This window comes from Haliotis rufescens, unplaced genomic scaffold (genome assembly GCF_023055435.1).
Source record: "Haliotis rufescens isolate VD_foot unplaced genomic scaffold, xgHalRufe1.0.p SCAF_1, whole genome shotgun sequence".
In the NCBI taxonomy this organism is placed as follows: domain Eukaryota; kingdom Metazoa; phylum Mollusca; class Gastropoda; order Lepetellida; family Haliotidae; genus Haliotis; species Haliotis rufescens.
This window is the reverse complement of record NW_025963779.1, coordinates 32360940-32379531: the sequence shown is the minus strand read 5'-3', so window position 1 is coordinate 32379531 and position 18592 is coordinate 32360940. Positions and strand designations below refer to the sequence as shown.

At 42.2% G+C, this 18592-nt stretch overlaps 1 protein-coding gene across 4 annotated transcripts; it reads right to left on the bottom strand.

Moving 5' to 3' along the window:
- Window positions 1–340: 340 nt before the first annotated feature.
- LOC124110957 lies at window positions 341–17971 on the bottom strand. Of its 4 annotated transcripts, none has more exons than XM_048394867.1 (4): window positions 17841–17971; window positions 5194–5287; window positions 2018–2096; window positions 341–1202 (listed from the first exon to the last, which is right to left on the bottom strand). In XM_048394867.1, the coding sequence occupies exons 2-4, from the start codon at window positions 5273–5275 to the stop codon at window positions 959–961; spliced, it is 405 nt and encodes a 134-aa protein (XP_048250824.1). In that variant the 5' UTR covers window positions 5276–5287; window positions 17841–17971; the 3' UTR covers window positions 341–958. The 4 variants fall into 4 exon arrangements, with proteins under 4 accessions (XP_048250824.1, XP_046326419.1, XP_048250823.1 ...); XM_046470463.2 differs by lacking the exon at window positions 17841–17971 and adding an exon at window positions 8980–9245; XM_048394866.1 differs by lacking the exon at window positions 17841–17971 and adding an exon at window positions 8963–9240.
- Window positions 17972–18592: the final 621 nt, after the last annotated feature.

Here is an 18592-nt window from a genome sequence, read left to right as displayed (position 1 = left end):
CCACCCCTTCCATAAATAACATATAGATCCCAGTGTAACCACCCCCATTAGCAACATAATAATAAAATACTCGTGTATTACCTTGAATCACGGGGACATTCCCTCCCCACATGCATTGGGGATGATGCACTAAAATATTGTCTCCAGCCTTACAGCGCCGACATGTAATGTAAGATGGAACTCCTGTCCTAGGACAAATACAGTTCCGAGGTAATAACCAACATTTGTCTGCAGCAATGTAATGTATTGGATGGGTCTTGATCCTCGTCAACATGTCCTTGTCCCAGTAAATGCAAATCATACGGCGGAATATGGAATAACACCTAACACCTCAAACTGATGCCAATTCGGAATAATTTATTCATTATTCATTCATTTCCATAAATAAATCTCAAATAAACCACCAAGAATAATTCATAAATCGCTAGTAAATACACCGTTTACAGATATTTTTAAAACCCAGTTAATTCAGATCAGGATCCGGTAATGGTCACTGAACTATCGTCCTGAGTAAAATATACAGCTCAAAACAAGTTAAAGAACACCCATAAGTGGAAGGCTGTGTGTTGCAATACCCACTAGCTGTGACAGATTAACTATAGTCATATTTAAAAAATCGGGTGTTCTTTAACTTCTTTTGAGTAGTATATATCCGGATGTCATTGGTGTTCATATCAAAAGTCGCCGTAATAGGGAGGTTCTAGATTAACGGGGTCGGGACTATGGAGTTTGACTGTTTTAGACTATTCCGTGTCATACGTTGTGAGTACGGCACAGACAGATCACACACTGAATCTAATCGTCCTTATCCAAGAAACAGTAGGTCGTTGAACAAAAAGAAACAAACTGCAGCTCGTCGCTGACCGTATGAAGTAACGTAATAGGTTTCAGCTTCGTACGCCTGTACCTGAGTTCGCTGACATTTAGCGCGATACAGTTCACTGTATATGTCTGTACTTCATACCCCAGTTATGTTCTCCTTTGCGTCGTGGATCTCTCCACTGCCTTCTTCCACGGGGCAATCCGGGTCTTTTTCACATAGCGGCCCGCAGATGAACACACCGAAATCGCAGCATTTGCAGAACAGGTCATGAGCCCAGCAGACGATTGACGCCAGCTGACAACACCCGCCATAGTTGCCACAGCAGCCAAGGTCAGACCCAAGGATATGCCAACCATTCGCATACGGACATTGGATCTTCCTGCAAATTGGATGTTAGTCATGTTTTTGAGAGCAAATAGTTCTTGAAACATTGTTGCATTAAAAAGCATCAGAAATATTGTCCATTGTGTGTGGAATATACGGCTTGACAACGTATATGTCTGGTTCCATTCTTGTTTAGTAAAAGCAACAAACCCTTTTCACAATCATAAGACATCTCCGCCATCAGTCTATTGTGAACAAAACTAATATAGTGTTTGTTTGTTGTTTAGCACGGCAATATTCCAGCTATAAGACAGCAAATACTCGAGTCTGGGCCAGACAAACTAATGATTGATATAATGAGCAACGCCCCACGCTGTCGGGGTACGATGACTCACAACCAGCCAAAACATCGAGCCTTACCATCCGGTCCATTCAGTCGTCTGTACAACAAGCATAGGTTGCCGGGTATCAATCCAAACTCGGAATGCCCACGAATGTCAACATGAACGATCATAAAAGTTCAGAGAGTCAAAATATGAGTTTGGTCAACAATTACCACTGTTCGAGCAATTCCGTGGACAGAATAGGTCATCAGAACCATGTGCTAGTCGTAGGGTCCCATATAAAGAGGATTGGATGGTTGAAATTGAGGATTGTTAATTCGTTGATGAAGCTTTCCACGAGAGGTTCGTTTGCCCCGTACTCGATTCAAAGTCAACCGTTATATAACTTGATTACTGCTGACTGCGGATACCCGTTCAGTCCGTCTTAGTATAGACATACAACTGATGCGTAACCCCGGTGCTGCTGTGGACAACCCAATGACTACACACAATGTCCTCCCCCTACTACACATGCTGTGCAACTCACGATGTGCAGTTGTGTCGTTCACAGGCTGTCCTCCACGCTCGCTCCTTCACCTTTAACTCGTTCCGAATTGCTCTTGTACCTAGGTGGAAGGCAAAATATCACATATATTCGATTTGTCAAACAGCATTACATAGTCAATCGTAAACGTAGGCATGACATGACGTCTAGGGACATGGCCCTACATGACGTCCAGGGACAAGACATAGGTTTGACGTCCAGGGACAAGGTATAACGTGACGTCAAGAGACAAGGCATATGGTGACGTCCAGGGACAAGACACAACATAACGCCCAGGGACAAGGTATAACATGACGTCAAGGGACAAGGCATATGGTAACGTCCAGGGACAAGACACAACATGACGTCCGGGGACAAGGTATAACATGACGTCCAAGCACAAGATATAACAGGACGTCCAGGGACAAGGCATATGGTGACCTCCAGGGACAAGACACAACATAACGCCCAGGGACAAGCTATATAACATGACGTCCAAGTTCAAGGTATAACATGACGCCCAGGGACAAGGTATAACATGACGTCCAGCTTCAAGGTATAACGTGACGTCCAGGGACAAGGTATAACATGACGTCCAAGTTCAAGGTATAACATGACGCCCAGGGACAAGGTATACTATGACGTCCAGGGACAAGGTATAACATGACGTCCAGGGACAAAGTATAACATGATGTCCAGGGACAACGTATAACATGACGTCCAAGGACAAGATATAACATGACGTCCAGGTTCAAGGTATAATATGACGCCCAGGGACAAGGTATAACATGACGTCCAGGGACAAAGTATAACATGACGTCCAGGGACAAGGTATAACATGACGCCCAGGGATAAGGTATAACATGACGCCCAGGGAAAAGGTATAACATGACGTCCAGGGACAAAGTATAACATGACGTCCAGGGACAAGGTATAACATGACGCCCAGGGACAAGGTATAACATGACGTTCAGGGACAAGGTATAACATGACGTCCAGGGACAAGGTATAGCGACTTGGAGGTAGCATACTGTGCTGTGCAGTACACTACACTGTGGACTGGTAGGTAGTGTCTCTGTACAGGGAGGGAGTATCTCAGGACAGGGAGTCAGTATCTCTGGACAGGGAGGTAGTATCTCTGAACAGGGAGTCAGTATCTCTGGACAGGGAGGCAGTATCTCTGGACAGGGAGGCAGTATCTCTGGACAGCGAGGCAGCACTTCTGGGCAGGGAGGCAGTATCTCTGGACAGGGAGGCAGTATCTCAGGAAAGGGTGTCAGTATCTCTGGACAAGGAGGCAGTATGTCTGGAGAGGGAGGCAGTATCTCTGGACAGGGAGGTAGTATCTCTGGACAGGGAGGCAGTATCTCTGAACAAGGAAGCAGTATCTCTGAACAGGGAGGCAATATTTCTGGACAGTTGAGGTAGTATCTCTAGACAGGGAGGCAGTATTTCAGGACAGGGAGGTATTATCTCTGGACAGAGAAAGGTTTCCCTGGACAGGGAGGCATTATCCCTGAACGGGGAGGCAGTAACTCTGAACAGGGAGGCAGTAACTCTGAACAGGGAGGCATTATCTCAGGACAGGGAGGCAGTATCTCCGAAGAGTGTGGTAGTATCTCTGAACAGGGAGGCAGTATCTCTGGACAGGGAGGCAGTATCTCTGGACAGGGAGGCAGTATCTCTGGACAGGGAGGCAGTTTCTCAGGACAGGGAGGAAGTATATCTGAAAAGGGAGGCAGTATCTCTGGTTGGGGAGGCAATATTTCTTGATAGGGAGGTAGTATCTCTGAACAGGGAGGTAGTATCTCTGAACAGGGAGGCAGTTTCTCAGGACAGGGAGGCAGTATATCTGAACAGGGAGGCAGTATCTCTGGTTGGGGAGGCACTATTTCTTGATAGGGAGGTAGTATCTCTGAACGTGGAGGCAGTATCTCTGGACAGGGAGGCAGTATCTCTGGACAGGGAGGTAGTATCTCTGGACAGGGAGGCAGTATCTCTGGACAGGGAGGGAGTATCTCTGGACAGGGAGGCAGTATCTCTGGACAGGGAGGTAGTATCTCTGAACAGGGAGGCAGTTTCTCAGGACAGGGAGGAAGTATATCTGAAAAAGGACGCAGTATCTCTGGCTGGGGAGGCAATATTTCTTGATAGGGAGGTAGTATCTCTGAACAGGGAGGCAGCATCTCTGAACAGGGAGGCAGTATATCTGAACAGGGAGGCAGTCTCTCTGGTTGAGGAGGCAATATTTCTTGATAGGGAGGTAGTATCTCTGAACAGGGAGGCAGCATCTCTGAACAGGGAGGCAGTATATCTGAACAGGGAGGCAGTGTCTCTGGTTGGGGAGGCAATATTTCTTGATAGGGAGGTAGTATCTCTGAACAGGGAGGCAGTATCTCTGAACAGGGAGGTAGTATCTCTGAACAGGGAGGCAGTTTCTCAGGACAGGGAGGCAGTATATCTGAAGAGGGAGGCAGTATCTCTGGTTGGGGAGGAAATATTTCTTGATAGGGAGGCATAAAATCTGAACAGGGAGGCAGTATCTCAGGAGAGGGAGGCAGTATATCTGGACCGAGAGGCAGTATCTCCGAACAGGGTGGTAGTATCTCTGAACAGGGAGGCAGTATATCTGAAGAGGGAGGCAGTATCTCTGGACAGGGAGGCAGTATCTGTGGTTGGGGAGGCATTATTTCTTGATAGGGAGGTAGTATCTCTGAACAGGGAGGTAATATCTCTGAACAGGGAGGTAGTATCTCTGAACAGGGAGGCTGTTTCTCAGGACAGGGAGACAGTATATCTGAAAAGGGACGCAGTTTTCTCTGGCTGGGGAGGCAATATTTCTTGATAGGGAGGTAGTATCTCTGAACAGGGAGGTAGAATCTCTGAACAAGGAGGTAGTATCTCTGAACAGGGAGGCAGTATATCTGAACAGGGAGGCAGTTTATCTGGTTGGGGAGGCAATATTTCTTGATAGGGAGGTAGTATCTCTGAACAGGGAGGTAGAATCTCTGAACAAGGAGGTAGTATCTCTGAACAGGGAGGCAGTTTCTCAGGACAGGGAGGCAATATATCGGAACAGGGAGGTAGTATCTCTGAACAGGGAGGCAGTATCTCAGGACAGGGAGGCAGTATCTTTACTCGGGGAAGCAGTATCTCTGGTCGGGGAAGCAGTCTCTTACTTCTATTCCTGATCCTTGTGGCATCCACCAACAGTGCCGTGACAACAAGAGTCATGACAACTCGGCACATGAGTTGACGCATCTCAGTCGCGAACTGGAAGGAGAAGCAGTTGTCACTTTCACAATGACCCCAGAGTTCACTGCAGAACATCTCAAGAACAATGGATCTCGAACCTACAAATATACTTCGATTGATGAAGACTCTATTTTGCCATTACGTATTTTGATTAAGGTTGGTGAACTTAACAAGTTTTCAGTTTGTCAAATAGTAAGTACAGCAGACTTATACACACATCTTGCATTTCAAAGACCTTCGTTTGTATAGAAACCAACAGACGTAAAAACTTGTTTAGAGCAGGAAAACGTTCATTCCATGTAGAAATGTTATAAAGATTAGCATTTGTGCTGCGTGCGGAACAAAGACCTCTTGGTCGCTATGAAGACGGAATATTGCGGAGCGTAAACAGCCTCAATCAAACGGTATTTGATCAAAACACTCAGGAAGGTAAACAACTTGTGTTATTTCCATGCCTTAAATACCCCCAATGTGGCTTCAGCTGGGACCGAATACACCCACAAAATACCATGAAATACAAGTAATGTCACATACATTAATCTTTACATTATTTTGCCAATCTCTTTACTATGCCATTTCAATCACGCCAATAGCATGGAGGTGAGATGAGGTGAAATTTGGTTTAACGTCGCGTCCAAGATTATTTCACTTATATAGCGACGTGCATGCACGTGTGTGTGTGTGTGGTTGCTTGTACTAGTCCGGACTGATGCGGATTTATAGTGCTAGCCCACTGAGATACCATGCCGCAGTTTAACATGAATACACCACTCAGACACAGAATACTGACTCCGAGCCGACCAGTCTTTGTTTTAGCCCCTTAATGCCGAGCGCCAGACAGGGTAACAACAAGTACCATCTTTTAACGTCTTTTGGTATGACGCGGCCGGGGATCGAACCCCCTACTCTCCGGGCGGACGCTCTACCACTAGACCACGGAGGCGGTCCAATAGCATGGAACGTAATGATCAATTATTTTGGGTAAAAGCGCACTGCATCTCGACACGCATTTCGTTGATGAACCACGTCAATGTGACCGCCAGATGGACAGGTTTGTTTGGGTTTATTTACAGACATAACACATGGCGTCTGCATCGGAACTGATGCCGTGTGGCGGAGCCAGTAACAGGAGCACTAATTCACGCGATGTTTCTATAGAACAGTGCCCTATAAACACACATTGAGTTCAAGAAAGCTGTTGATGATAATATGGTTCTTGGTACTCGTATTCTTATCAATATTGCGTTTATGTTTTCTTTTACGCCATACGTATTTCCGATTAGCTATTAAGTAACACCTGATGCCATCACTGATTTTCATTTATACATTCATATAATTTTCCCTTTCACTCACAGTGGAATCTGTTTCGGTGGATAATCGAGGCTTGTTGTTCTCCGGCGTTGATGTTTATATATTTATATTATCAATAGTACGATGGTATGTTTGTCAATCAGTTGAATAATCTGAGACTATATCTATATCTATATTTACATATTTTTCATCTGAAGGACACACATGCAATCGTGCTATATATTCTTGCTTACACACGATCAACGCTGGCCGCATGTGTAGTCTTGTCATGAGATTGTTTGTTTGTTGTTTAACGCCGCACTCAGCAATATTCCAGCTATATGACGGCGGTCTGTAAATAATCGAGTCTGGACCAGACACTCCAGTGATTGACATCATGAGCATCGATCCACGCAATTGGGATACGATGACATGCATCAACCAAGTCAGCGAGCCTCACCTCCCGATCCCGTTAGTTGCCTCTTACGACAAGCATAGTCGCCTTTTACGGCAAGCATGGGTTGCTGAAGACCTATTCTACCCCGGATCTTCACGGGTCTGAGAAGAACTTATGGATGACAACTTCCTTTTTTTATACCGTAACAGCGACGTTTAAGCCTAGATCCTTATACCGTTATCACGCAAGAATGAATAATAAACATGGTACAGAATAAAATATGGAAAGTGACAACAATTAACATACGTGAGACGGATTAACATGAGTAGGTAAACTAATAACAACAGAAGGATGATGATGTGACAACATGATGGACTAGCACACGATATCCTAAATGAATTTACATGACCATCTTCAAACAGCAAGCCCTCACCACATCACCCATGCAACCTATGTACAGGTCGATTGTACACTATAACTATACACTATAACTATACACTATAACTATACACTATAACTATACACTATAACTATACACTATAACTATACACTATAAGAAGTGGTTATCTATACATTTCTTGTATAATTTGTCACCCGTCAACTTCTAAGAAATGCATGTCCAACAATTCAGCTTGTGATGCATTTAAATCCAACATGCATAAATGTACGTAAGAAATACCAGTAATAATAATAATCATGATGATGATGATGATCAAGACGACAACAACAACAACAACAAAAACAACAATAATAATAATAATTATTATTATAATTAAAAATAAAAATAGTGATAATAAAAAAAGGAATAATAAAAATCACTGTTGGGTGAACAGGTATAATATATTCACCACAAAAGTTATCGAGCATTGTTTGAAATTACGTGACAGAATGCAATTGAAGAAAGATTTTGACAATATTTACTGAAAATGGATTTTGAACGCTGCTTTCCATGACGTGACTTTATGGAAGTGAACAAATAAGGAATAATGTACTAAAATAAGAAGATGCAGTCTACTTTCTACCTCGTGTGCTACAAACTGCGTTCACTGCAATGAATGATTTTAACAATTAAAGGTTACAAATATTTTAAAAACATCACCGAACTCGTTCTTCACCAGTCTCATCTTGTATTATAAAATATCCCGGTATCTTCATGCGAAGCGCACACCTGAGAGTACAATGCAAACAATGTAACACTTTGTATACCACGAATACAAACGTCTCTATTTACAGTTAAATACCGTTAACAACTGCACCTGGTCGTATTGAATAAACTGTTTAAAACAATAGCCTACCTTTATAAAATCCACAGCGTGGTAAATCAATTCCTAAATAATCCTGGATATGAGACAATGTGATAGCCAGGTTTTGTAAGGCTTGTCTTGATTCGGTGCAGACATTGTTGTTTTGGCAAGAGGCGAAAAAAGTTTCGGTAACGAACGAACTTGGCGGCGGAATCTACACCGGTTTTAGAACACCTGACCAAAGCCTAGTGCCAAGGATAACCCAGTGGGAACTTGTTGCGGAATAGAGTGTACTACTTACAACTGCAATAATGATGATTCTGAGAACGACACTACTACTACTACTACTACTTCTACTACTACTACTACTACTACTTCTACTACTACTTCTACTACTACTACTACAACTACTACTTCTACTACTACTACTACTACTACTACTACTACTACTACTACTACTACTACTACTTCTACTACTACTACTACTACTACTACTACTACTACTAATACTACTACTTCTACTACTACTAGTACTAATACTAATACTTCTACTACTACTACCACTACTACTACTACTGAAGATTCTTATTAACAAATGATTATTATAAAAATGTTTAAATTGACAATATCAAGGAGCTACTCTTAATAACGTCTACGAATGCGTCACATCACATCTACAATCACTTGACGCATCAGTTGACATGAGAGAAACAACGGAATCTTTTACAGGAATACTAGTGACATGCTCTCTGTATATCCCACCTGTTGGATACGCGTACCTGTGTACTTCTAACAACGCAGGGGTGCTCGACAATAAGCCAGGTCAATCCAAGAAGCCATGTTCCGTCTGTACAGCGTACATTTGATGAGGTCAAAACTCGAAAATAACAAACCATTCAATCGGGAATGAATAGTTTGAGCTTCCGCCGGTGATAAAAATCACGCTGTTTGTAGTTACTGTCGTAAATAAGTTCTTCAACAGTCCTGTTGGTTGCTACACGAATCCATCTGACGTTAGCTTTTACTGAAAATCAAAAACACGCATCTACAAAACAATTCTCTTGTAAAAACTAACGTTCGTGGTACAGCTGGGGTTTTGCCAAAACCACTTGGTGTAGGAAACAGTTACATCTTCGCAAGGTGTCATTGCATTACAACCAGCTAACATTCAACACTTTTTATATGATAACAGACACAATATAACGTATGTGACCAAATAGCCTAGGGTTTAGATAACACTGTTTTCACATAACGTTTCAATTACAAGCTTTATGTATAAGCTTTATTTCCCGCATGGAAAACCTGCACAGCCAATCTTCGTCGACTGCGCGAGTTGCCCTTGATGACAACAGTGTGTATACTGTGAACCCTCGTTAATCCGGGCGGTACTGTTGTCATCGAGTGATGTCACCTTTACCTATACACAACGGTACAGGCAGTGTCTAGTGTCACCCATTAAAGCCCCGCTTTTTATGGATAATGTCATCTATCATAGCCACATCTCCCCTAGGCAAGGGCGTTCACTGACTGTAAAAGTCCAGTTTCCACCCTTGCTGAACTAGGCTGGAATTTCTGGACTCGATCGTAGCGCCACCATTGGCTATTACGAGTTATGTCCCTGCTATGTTACTCCTACTGACCAATCAGATTCCATCTCTCATATCACTTGCATTTGCTTCAAACAAAATGGCGGTGTCCACTCAAGACGGACTGATCGTTAATCAAAATCTATATTGTAATAAAACGGGTCTTTCTTCGCGGAATGAATCAAATCACGCGAGCACCCTGATTAAAAACATGAAAAGATTTGAAAATATCTGTTGACGCGTTTCGGCAGTACACATGCTCTGCAATTCCTGCAATCGACAATATCTGCACGGCAGTTTACGAACCGGCAGTCGATTTCGTTACGCATTTTTTATTGAACTATGGATAGACTCGTTAGTCCAGCCAAACTATAATTCGATAATTCCAGCCCAGTTCGATAAGAGGGAAACTGGACTTTTAAAGTCAGTTAACTCCCTTGCCTCGGGATGATGTCATAGCCATGGTTTGCATCCTATTACTAAGTTCATCCAAGCAGTCTGGGTTTAGATGCTCCTCAGTTGGTCGTACATCCAAGCTTTTGATTAATACGTTCTTTCTAAGTGGTCTTTCATCCAAGCCAGGGTTTAAATCCTCTTCCCATGTGGTTCTTCGTCCAATCTAGGGTTTAAATGTTCTTTCTAAGTGGTCCTTGATCCAAGCTAGGGTTTAAATGTTCTTTCCGAGTGGTCCTTGATCCAAGCTAGGGTTTAAATGTTCTTCCCATGTGGTTCTTCGTCCAATCTAGGGTTTAAATGTTCTTTCTAAGTGGTCCTTGATCCAAGCTAGGGTTTAAATGTTCTTTCCGACAGGTCCTTGATCCAAGCTAGGGTTTAAATGTTCTTTCCAAGTGGTCCTTGAGCCAAGCTAGGGTTTAAATGTTCTTTCCGAGTGGTCCTTGATCCAAGCTAGGGTTTAAATGTTCTTTCCAAGTGGTCCTTGATCCAAGTTAGGGTTTAAATGTTCTTTCCGAGTGATCCTTGATCCAAGTCAGGGTTTACATGCACTTTCTGCTGGTCCCCAATGAAAGCAAGGGTTGTCCTGAACGCTTTAACCACTAGGCTACCCCATCGCCCCACAAATTTGTCATCGATGAGATTTGTCAAAGAAGATATAACATACCTTAAATATAGATAAACGAGGCGCAGGTGAAGTGTTATTTTAGTATCTTTTCCACGTGATCTTGGATAGTTTTTTAGTTTAATACACTGATTAATCAACCGGGGACATATCAAGATAATACAGACAGTCACAAAACACGGGCTGTATCAGATGATGTATTAATACGAGTGTCTGTCGCAGCTAGGCGTCAGGTGCTCTCAATTTGCTGGGTAGTACAAAAATGTCCCTCCCAAGGAAGACAATAGCACAATAGGAAGAGATGGCATGCATGGCACATAACTAAACCATACATGCATGTAGTTCCTCTACTTGTGATGGGACGATTACATACAGCAGGGGAGATTTTTTCTCATTTAATCTCGAGTTAAGCTCCTGACTGTGCTGTATAACTACAAACTGAATATAGACCAGTCATACTCAATGGGATCAATATGCTGGTGTTTGTCTTATAAAGTACCGAAAACCCTGCCATCGGAACGGGCAGCACTAAAGTGCCACTCATCAAAGGCGCCGCCGCCGAGAGAGAGAGAGAGAGAGAGAGAGAGAGAGAGAGAGAGAGAGAGAGAGAGAGAGAGAGAGAGAGAGAGAGAGAGAGAGAGAGAGAGAGAGACAGAGAGAGAGAGACAGAGAGTGTGTGTGTGTGTGTGTGTGAGTGTGAGTGTGTGTATTGGGGTGGGGGGGTCGGGGGGGGGGGGGGGTGGGGGGGGGGGGGGGGGTGGGGGGGGTGGCAATCATTCATCTAAGGCGCTGTAGAGTTGCGTCCCTTGGGCACACCAGAAACCTATGTTTGTGGGTTCGAATCCCGGTTCGCCTCGATTATGTTTCTAGGTTTGTCAGCACCATACCCGTGATCGTGGGTTTCACCAAAGTGGTAAACGTCTGAGACCTGCATCAGTTCGGGCTTTCCGCTCACACGTCGTGATATAACTGGAATACTGTTAAAGGCGGCGATAAACCAAACTCACTCACTCACTCGCGCTTAGGCCTGCATCACTTTTGCTTTTCGCCTCACGCCGTGATATACGTGTACTGGAATACCGTTTAAGGTGACGAAAAACCAAACTCACACATTTACTTTCTCATGTAACACCACCACAAGACCCGAGTTAGAATAGGTCCTCAGCAACCCATTCTTGTCGCAAGAGGTGACTATGCTTGTCGTAAGAGGTGACTATGCTTGTCGTAAGAGGTGTCTATGCTTGTCGCAAGAGGTGACTATGCTTGTCGCAAGAGGCGACTATGCTTGTCGTAAGAGGTGACTATGCTTGTCGTAAGAGGTGACTATGCTTGTCGCAAGAGGTGACTATGCTTGTTGCAAGAGGTGACTATGCTTGTCGCAAGAGGTGACTATGCTTGTCGCAAGAGGTGACTATGCTTGTCGTAAGAGGTGACTATGCTTGTCGTAAGAGGTGTCTATGCTTGTCGCAAGAGGTGACTATGCTTGTCGCAAGAGGCGACTATGCTTGTCGTAAGAGGTGACTATGCTTGTCGTAAGAGGTGACTATGCTTGTCGCAAGAGGTGACTATGCTTGTTGCAAGAGGTGACTATGCTTGTCGCAAGAGGTGACTATGCTTGTCGCAAGAGGTGACTATGCTTGTCGCAAGAGGTGACTATGCTTGTCGCAAGAGGTGACTATGCTTGTCGCAAGAGGTGACTATGCTTGTCGTAAGAGGTGAATATGCTTGTCGCAAGAGGTGACTATGCTTGTCGCAAGAGGTGACTATGCTTGTCGTAAGAGGTGACTATGCTTGTCGCAAGAGGTGACTATGCTTGTCGTAAGAGGTGAATATGCTTGTCGCAAGAGGTGACTATGCTTGTCGTAAGAGGTGACTATGCTTGTCGTAAGAGGTGACTATGCTTGTCACAAGAGGTGACTATGCTTGTCGTAAGAGATGACTATGCTTGTCTCAAGAGGTGACTATGCTTGTCGTAACTAACGGGATCGGGTGGTCAGGCTCCGTGACCTGCTTGATGCATGTCATCGTATCTCAATTGCGTGGATCGATGCTCATGATAACAATCACTGGATTGTCTGGTGCAGACTCGATTATTTACAGACCGCCGTCATATAGCTGGAATATTGCTGAGTGCAGCGTTTAACAACAAACTGTGAACAAGATTATTTGTTTATCGTATCATATGTTTACTATAAGTTGTCCACCGGAGAATGGCGTCTTGCATTATTAAATCGAGATTCAAAATTGCGGTCGGTATGTTGCAAATGTAATGCAAACAGTTTGGCAAAACACAGTAAGCCGCACACCGATCCATCATTCCGCATATGTTTTTTACAGCACGACGTCGATTTCGAGAAAGACATCTTTGATGAGTTGTTTGATAGACATTGCTTAGAAGCTGAAACGTTGTAGACCTCATAATAAAGAAGTTCGTCTTCAGTATTTACCACAGAAGTATTTTGTACATCCTACTCTTGCTAAATTCAATATGCTTATGGCGGTAAACAAAGAAACTGTCATTAGAAATGTTGCAACTTTTATATACCATGCTATGAATGTTAGACTCCAAACACTAAGCCTATAAATGTTAATGATGGACGATATATTGTACCATGGGCCGCTGGCCTACACATGTACATGAATAAAGAATTAAATAAAGAAGTTGACAAATTCTCTCCCTTATGTGTATAACTTCTAAATACAATTAAAAGACTTGACACTTTTTATGGTTAATAGAAATACAAATTAAATAATCGAGCAACATAGGTCACGAATGTGACGCTTAATGTGACAGACACGTGAACTAGCGAAACTAGTCAATGTCATTCCAATATGGATTCCCCCCATTGTTGACAGAGATAACTCATGGGGTGAGTCGAGGGGAAGTCTGCTTTGTCAGTAGCAGGGGTAGCCGATCCAAGCGTCCGCTTGTCACATGAACGCGTTGGTTTGATTCCCCGCGTAGGTTTAACATGTCTTTCCATACAGCTAATGATATCATATTCATTCATTTATCGATCTGTTAAAGTTGGCAATTCAGGGTCCACACTACATTTGCTATGGCCTGAAGTATGCAGTGAAACCTGGTGGAATCGATGTCCTTGGGGGCATCGGTTATCTATATTTATCCCGTCATCCGTAGTTCGAGTCAAGGGGCACCGATATTAGAACCATATTGAAGGAAACGAGATTCCTTATATCACATAAATTGATGTCATGTGTTAACATTTCAAATTCTGATAAATCAACCACCACAAAGTGGTATGTGTAGTGTTATCATGTATGTACACATATATTGCATTGTAATAACTCATTTTTATCTTTTTATTGATGTTGTCTTTAATTGATATACGAAGAGAATTGCACGTTTTGAATCGCTTATTGAACATTCTGTCTCACAAATATATTGCATACTTTGTGAGGCAGATATTACCATCTTGACTGTTGATGGTTGTTGAAATCTTGTTTTATTTATATTATTAGTAACCCAGCAAAGTGTTTGTACTGTGCAAATGTGGAAAGATCATTTATCATCCAAAACTGGCTCCCACAGGAGATATCGCTTGGATGAGATGTCTTTCTTCTACCTACATAAACATGTCTTTCTTCTACCTACATGAATATGTCTTTGTTCCGTCTACATAAATATGACCATCTAATACCTACATAAACATGTCTTTCTTCTAACTACATGAATATGTCTTTGTTCCATCTACATAAACATGCCCTTCTTCTATCTACATAACATGCTTTTGTCCCACCTTCATAAACATGTTTTTTTCCAGCTACATAAATATGACCATCTAATACCTACATAAACATGTCTTTCTTCTACGTACATAATCATGTCTTTGTTCCACCTACATAAACATGCCCTTCTTCTATCTACATAAACATGTTTTTGTCCCACCTACATAAACATGTCTTTGTTCCACCTACATAAATATGACCATCTAATACCTACATAAACATGTCTTTCTTCTACCTACATGAATATGTCTTTGTTCCACCTACATAAACATGCCCTTCTTCTATCTACATAACATGCTTTTGTCCCACCTACATAAACATGTCTTTTTTCCACCTACATAAAAATGACCATCTAATACCTACATAAACATGTCTTTCTTCTACGTACATAATCATGTCTTTGTTCCACCTACATAAACATGCCCTTCTTCTATCTACATAAACATGTTTTTGTCCCACCTACATAAACATGTCTTTGTTCCACCTACATAAATATGACCATCTAATACCTACATAAACATGTCTTTCTTCTACCTACATGAATATGTCTTTGTTCCACCTGCATAAACATGCCCATCTTCTTCCTACATAAACACGCCCTTCTTCTACCTACTTAACATGCCCTTCTTCTACCCACATAACACGCTCTTCTTCTACCAACATAAACATGTAATTCCCTTACCAACATAAACACGCCCTTTTTCTACCTTCATAAACATGTCCTGAATCTGCCTACATAAAAACATGCCCATCTTCTACCAACATAAAAAACACCCTTCTCCTACGTACATAACATGTCCTTCTTCTACCTAGATAAACACGCCCTTCTTCTACCAGCGTAAACATGTTTTCTTCTACCTACATAAACACGCCCTTCCTCTACCTACATAAATATGTTCATCTTCTGCCTAGATAAACATGCCCTTCTTCTACCTAGATAAACACGCCCTTCTTCAACCAACATAAACATGCCCTTCTTCTACCTACATAAACACGCCATTCTTCAACCAACATAAACACGCCCTTCTTCTACCTTCATAAACACGCCCTTCTTCTACCAACATAAACATGTTTTCTTCTACCTACATCAACACGCCCTTCTTCTACCTACATAAATATGACTTTCTTCTACCTACAGGAACATGCCCTTCTTCTACCCACATAAATACGCCCTTCTTCTACCTACATAAACATGCCCGTCTTCTACCTACATGAACACGCCCTTCTTCTACCCACATTAATACGCACTTCTTCTACCTACATAAACATGCCCGTCTTTTACCTACATGACACGCCCTACTTCTTCCCACTTAAACATGTCTTTCCTCTACCTACATAAACACGCCCATCTTCGCACTGTGCAAACTTTTTCAAGTTTTACCTTCATAATGCCTTTCCCCCAACTTCATAAACATGTCTGTCTTCTACCTACATAAACATGTTTTCTTCTACCTACATAAACACGCTCTTTTTCTACATAACACGCCCTTCTTCTACCTTCATGAAACGCCCTTCTTCTACATAAAACGCTTATACCTTCATAAAGATGTCTCTCTTCCACCCACATAAACATGTCCTTCTTCTAACTCATTAACACGCCCTTCTTCTACACAACACGCCCTTCTTCTACCTAAATGAATATGTTCATCTTCTTCCTATATAAATAAGTCTCTCTTCCACCCATATGAACACGCCCTTCTTCTACCTACATAAACACGCGATTCTTTTACCTACATAAACATGACTTTCTTCTACCGACATGAACACGCCCTTTTTCTACCCACATAAATACATCCATCTTCTACCTACATAAACACACCCTTCTTCTACCTACATAAACACGCCCTTCTACCTACATAAACATGCCCATCTTCTACCTACATAACACGCCCTTCTACCTACATAAACATGCCAATCTTCTACCTACAAAAACATGCCCATCTTCTACCTACATAAACACGCCCTTCTTCTACCTACATAAACACGCCCTTCTTCTACCTACATAAACATTCCCATCTTCTGCCTACATAAACATTCCCATCTTCTACCTACATAAACACGCCCTTCTTCTACCTACATAAAAATGCCAATCTTCTACCTACATAAACACGCCCTTCTTCTACCTACATAAACATGCCCTTCTTCCACCAACATAAATACGCCCATCTTCTACCTGCATTTACACGCCCTTCTTCTACCTAGATAAACATGCCTATCTTCTACCTACATAAACACGCCCTTCTTGTATCTACATAAACATGCCCATCTTCTACCTACATAAACACGCCCTTCTTCCACCTACATATACATGCCCTTCTTCTACCCACATAAATACGCCCATCTTCTACCTACTTAAACATGCCCATCTTCTACCTACATAAACATGCCCATCTTCTACCTACATAAACACGCCCTTCATGTACCTACATAAACATTCCCATCTTCTACCAACATAAATACGCCCATCTTCTACCTACATAAACACGCCCTTCTTCTACCTACATAAACATGCCCATCTTCTACCTACATAAACACGCCCTTCATGTACCTACATAAACATTCCCATCTTCTACCAACATAAATACGCCCATCTTCTACCTACATAAACACGCCCTTCTTCTACCTACATAAACATGCCCATCTTCTATCTACATAAACATGTCTTTGTTTCACAAACTTAAGCATGCCTTTCTTCCACCTACACATACCTACCAATCTATCTTTTACCTATACATACATATCTATTCTCTACCAAATTAACCTCTTGTAATCTAAACACATGCGTATCTTTAATATACATATATACGTACACTGTTTGCCTTTCCATCTTCTACAAACACATCCCTACCTCCCTTCTAGCTACCCTGATACTAATATTTTATCTTCACATACCTAATTATCTATCTTTTTCCTACATACACGCATAATATCTATCTGCCTTCATACATCTACCTATTCTATCCACACCTACCTCGCCCAAGATACCTATATCACAATTTGGAAAGCACGAATAGCTCTGCATGCATAAGTTGGGTAAAATCACATGAATCATATGTTTCTCATTATCAGACGTCAGACGCAAGATTAGATGAATACATACAATAATCTCCAGAAACCAAACAAAGATATTATGTTGTATGGTCTACACGCTGTCTCCTATCTAACCAGCCGTATTACTATGTAATATATCCTTCACGTATACAGAATAATACATAGTCGCACCTACCCTTCGTCGTTATATGTGGGATAACAAATGAGGACTGGAACTTAATACTTCTGCATTATAACATCATGTGTGTATAATGTACGGCTGTCTCGTCATGAAAACGTCGAATATTCCATATATGGTGGTGTTACAAGGCATTTTCGGTGCAGTAGGGTGTACTAAGTATTCCATTAGTGAAATATACAATGGCGTGAAGCATGTCGCATTCAATAGTATCTCTTTCCGCCTTGCCAGTACTGACACTGACACACCTCCGAGCCCGTTTGAAATGGCTCTATTAGTTCCTTCCGTTGCTGTGACAATGAGTGCTTTAGTAGCGTATGGGTCGTGACAAGCAATGCAGAGTCAAACCCCCGATTTCCGCATTACTTTCAGGGACGCCCGTGTAGTTGCAGTATCCCGAGCACGTGATTCGTTAATACGCTGCTCTGTTAATCCGGACGGTTTTCCTGTTCTTTAGCGACACACCTAAGGATATATTAGCATCTAACAACATAGTGGTGTTTTATGCCAAATTGCTGAAAGCTGCACTGACACACTAATTTGCTCTTGCCTTGTAGGAATTATTCTCTGAAGTCATTCCCTCGAGTGTTGCTAATGACTGTTATTTGCTCATAATTAAATATACAGTTGGGTTATATATCAAAAGTCAGTCATGTAGATGTGGTTTAAAATAAATAATAATGTATGCTCGTCGTTCTTTCCGTCTTTTTTCCAACAAACTGTTGTCAAACAGTAGTAGCTCGTTTTTC

Excerpts from the sequence above, each read along its gene's own strand:
- LOC124110957 (XM_046470463.2), bottom strand. The coding sequence starts at position 9,096 with ATGGTTTGTTATTTTCGAGTTTTGACCTCATCAAATGTACGCTGTACA. Across the intron at positions 2,097-5,193 it reads CACAAGGATCAGGAATAGAA|GTACAAGAGCAATTCGGAAC; the intron begins GTAAGAGACTGC and ends CCTTCCACCTAG. Across the intron at positions 1,203-2,017 it reads GAACGACACAACTGCACATC|GAAGATCCAATGTCCGTATG; the intron begins GTGAGTTGCACA and ends TCCAATTTGCAG.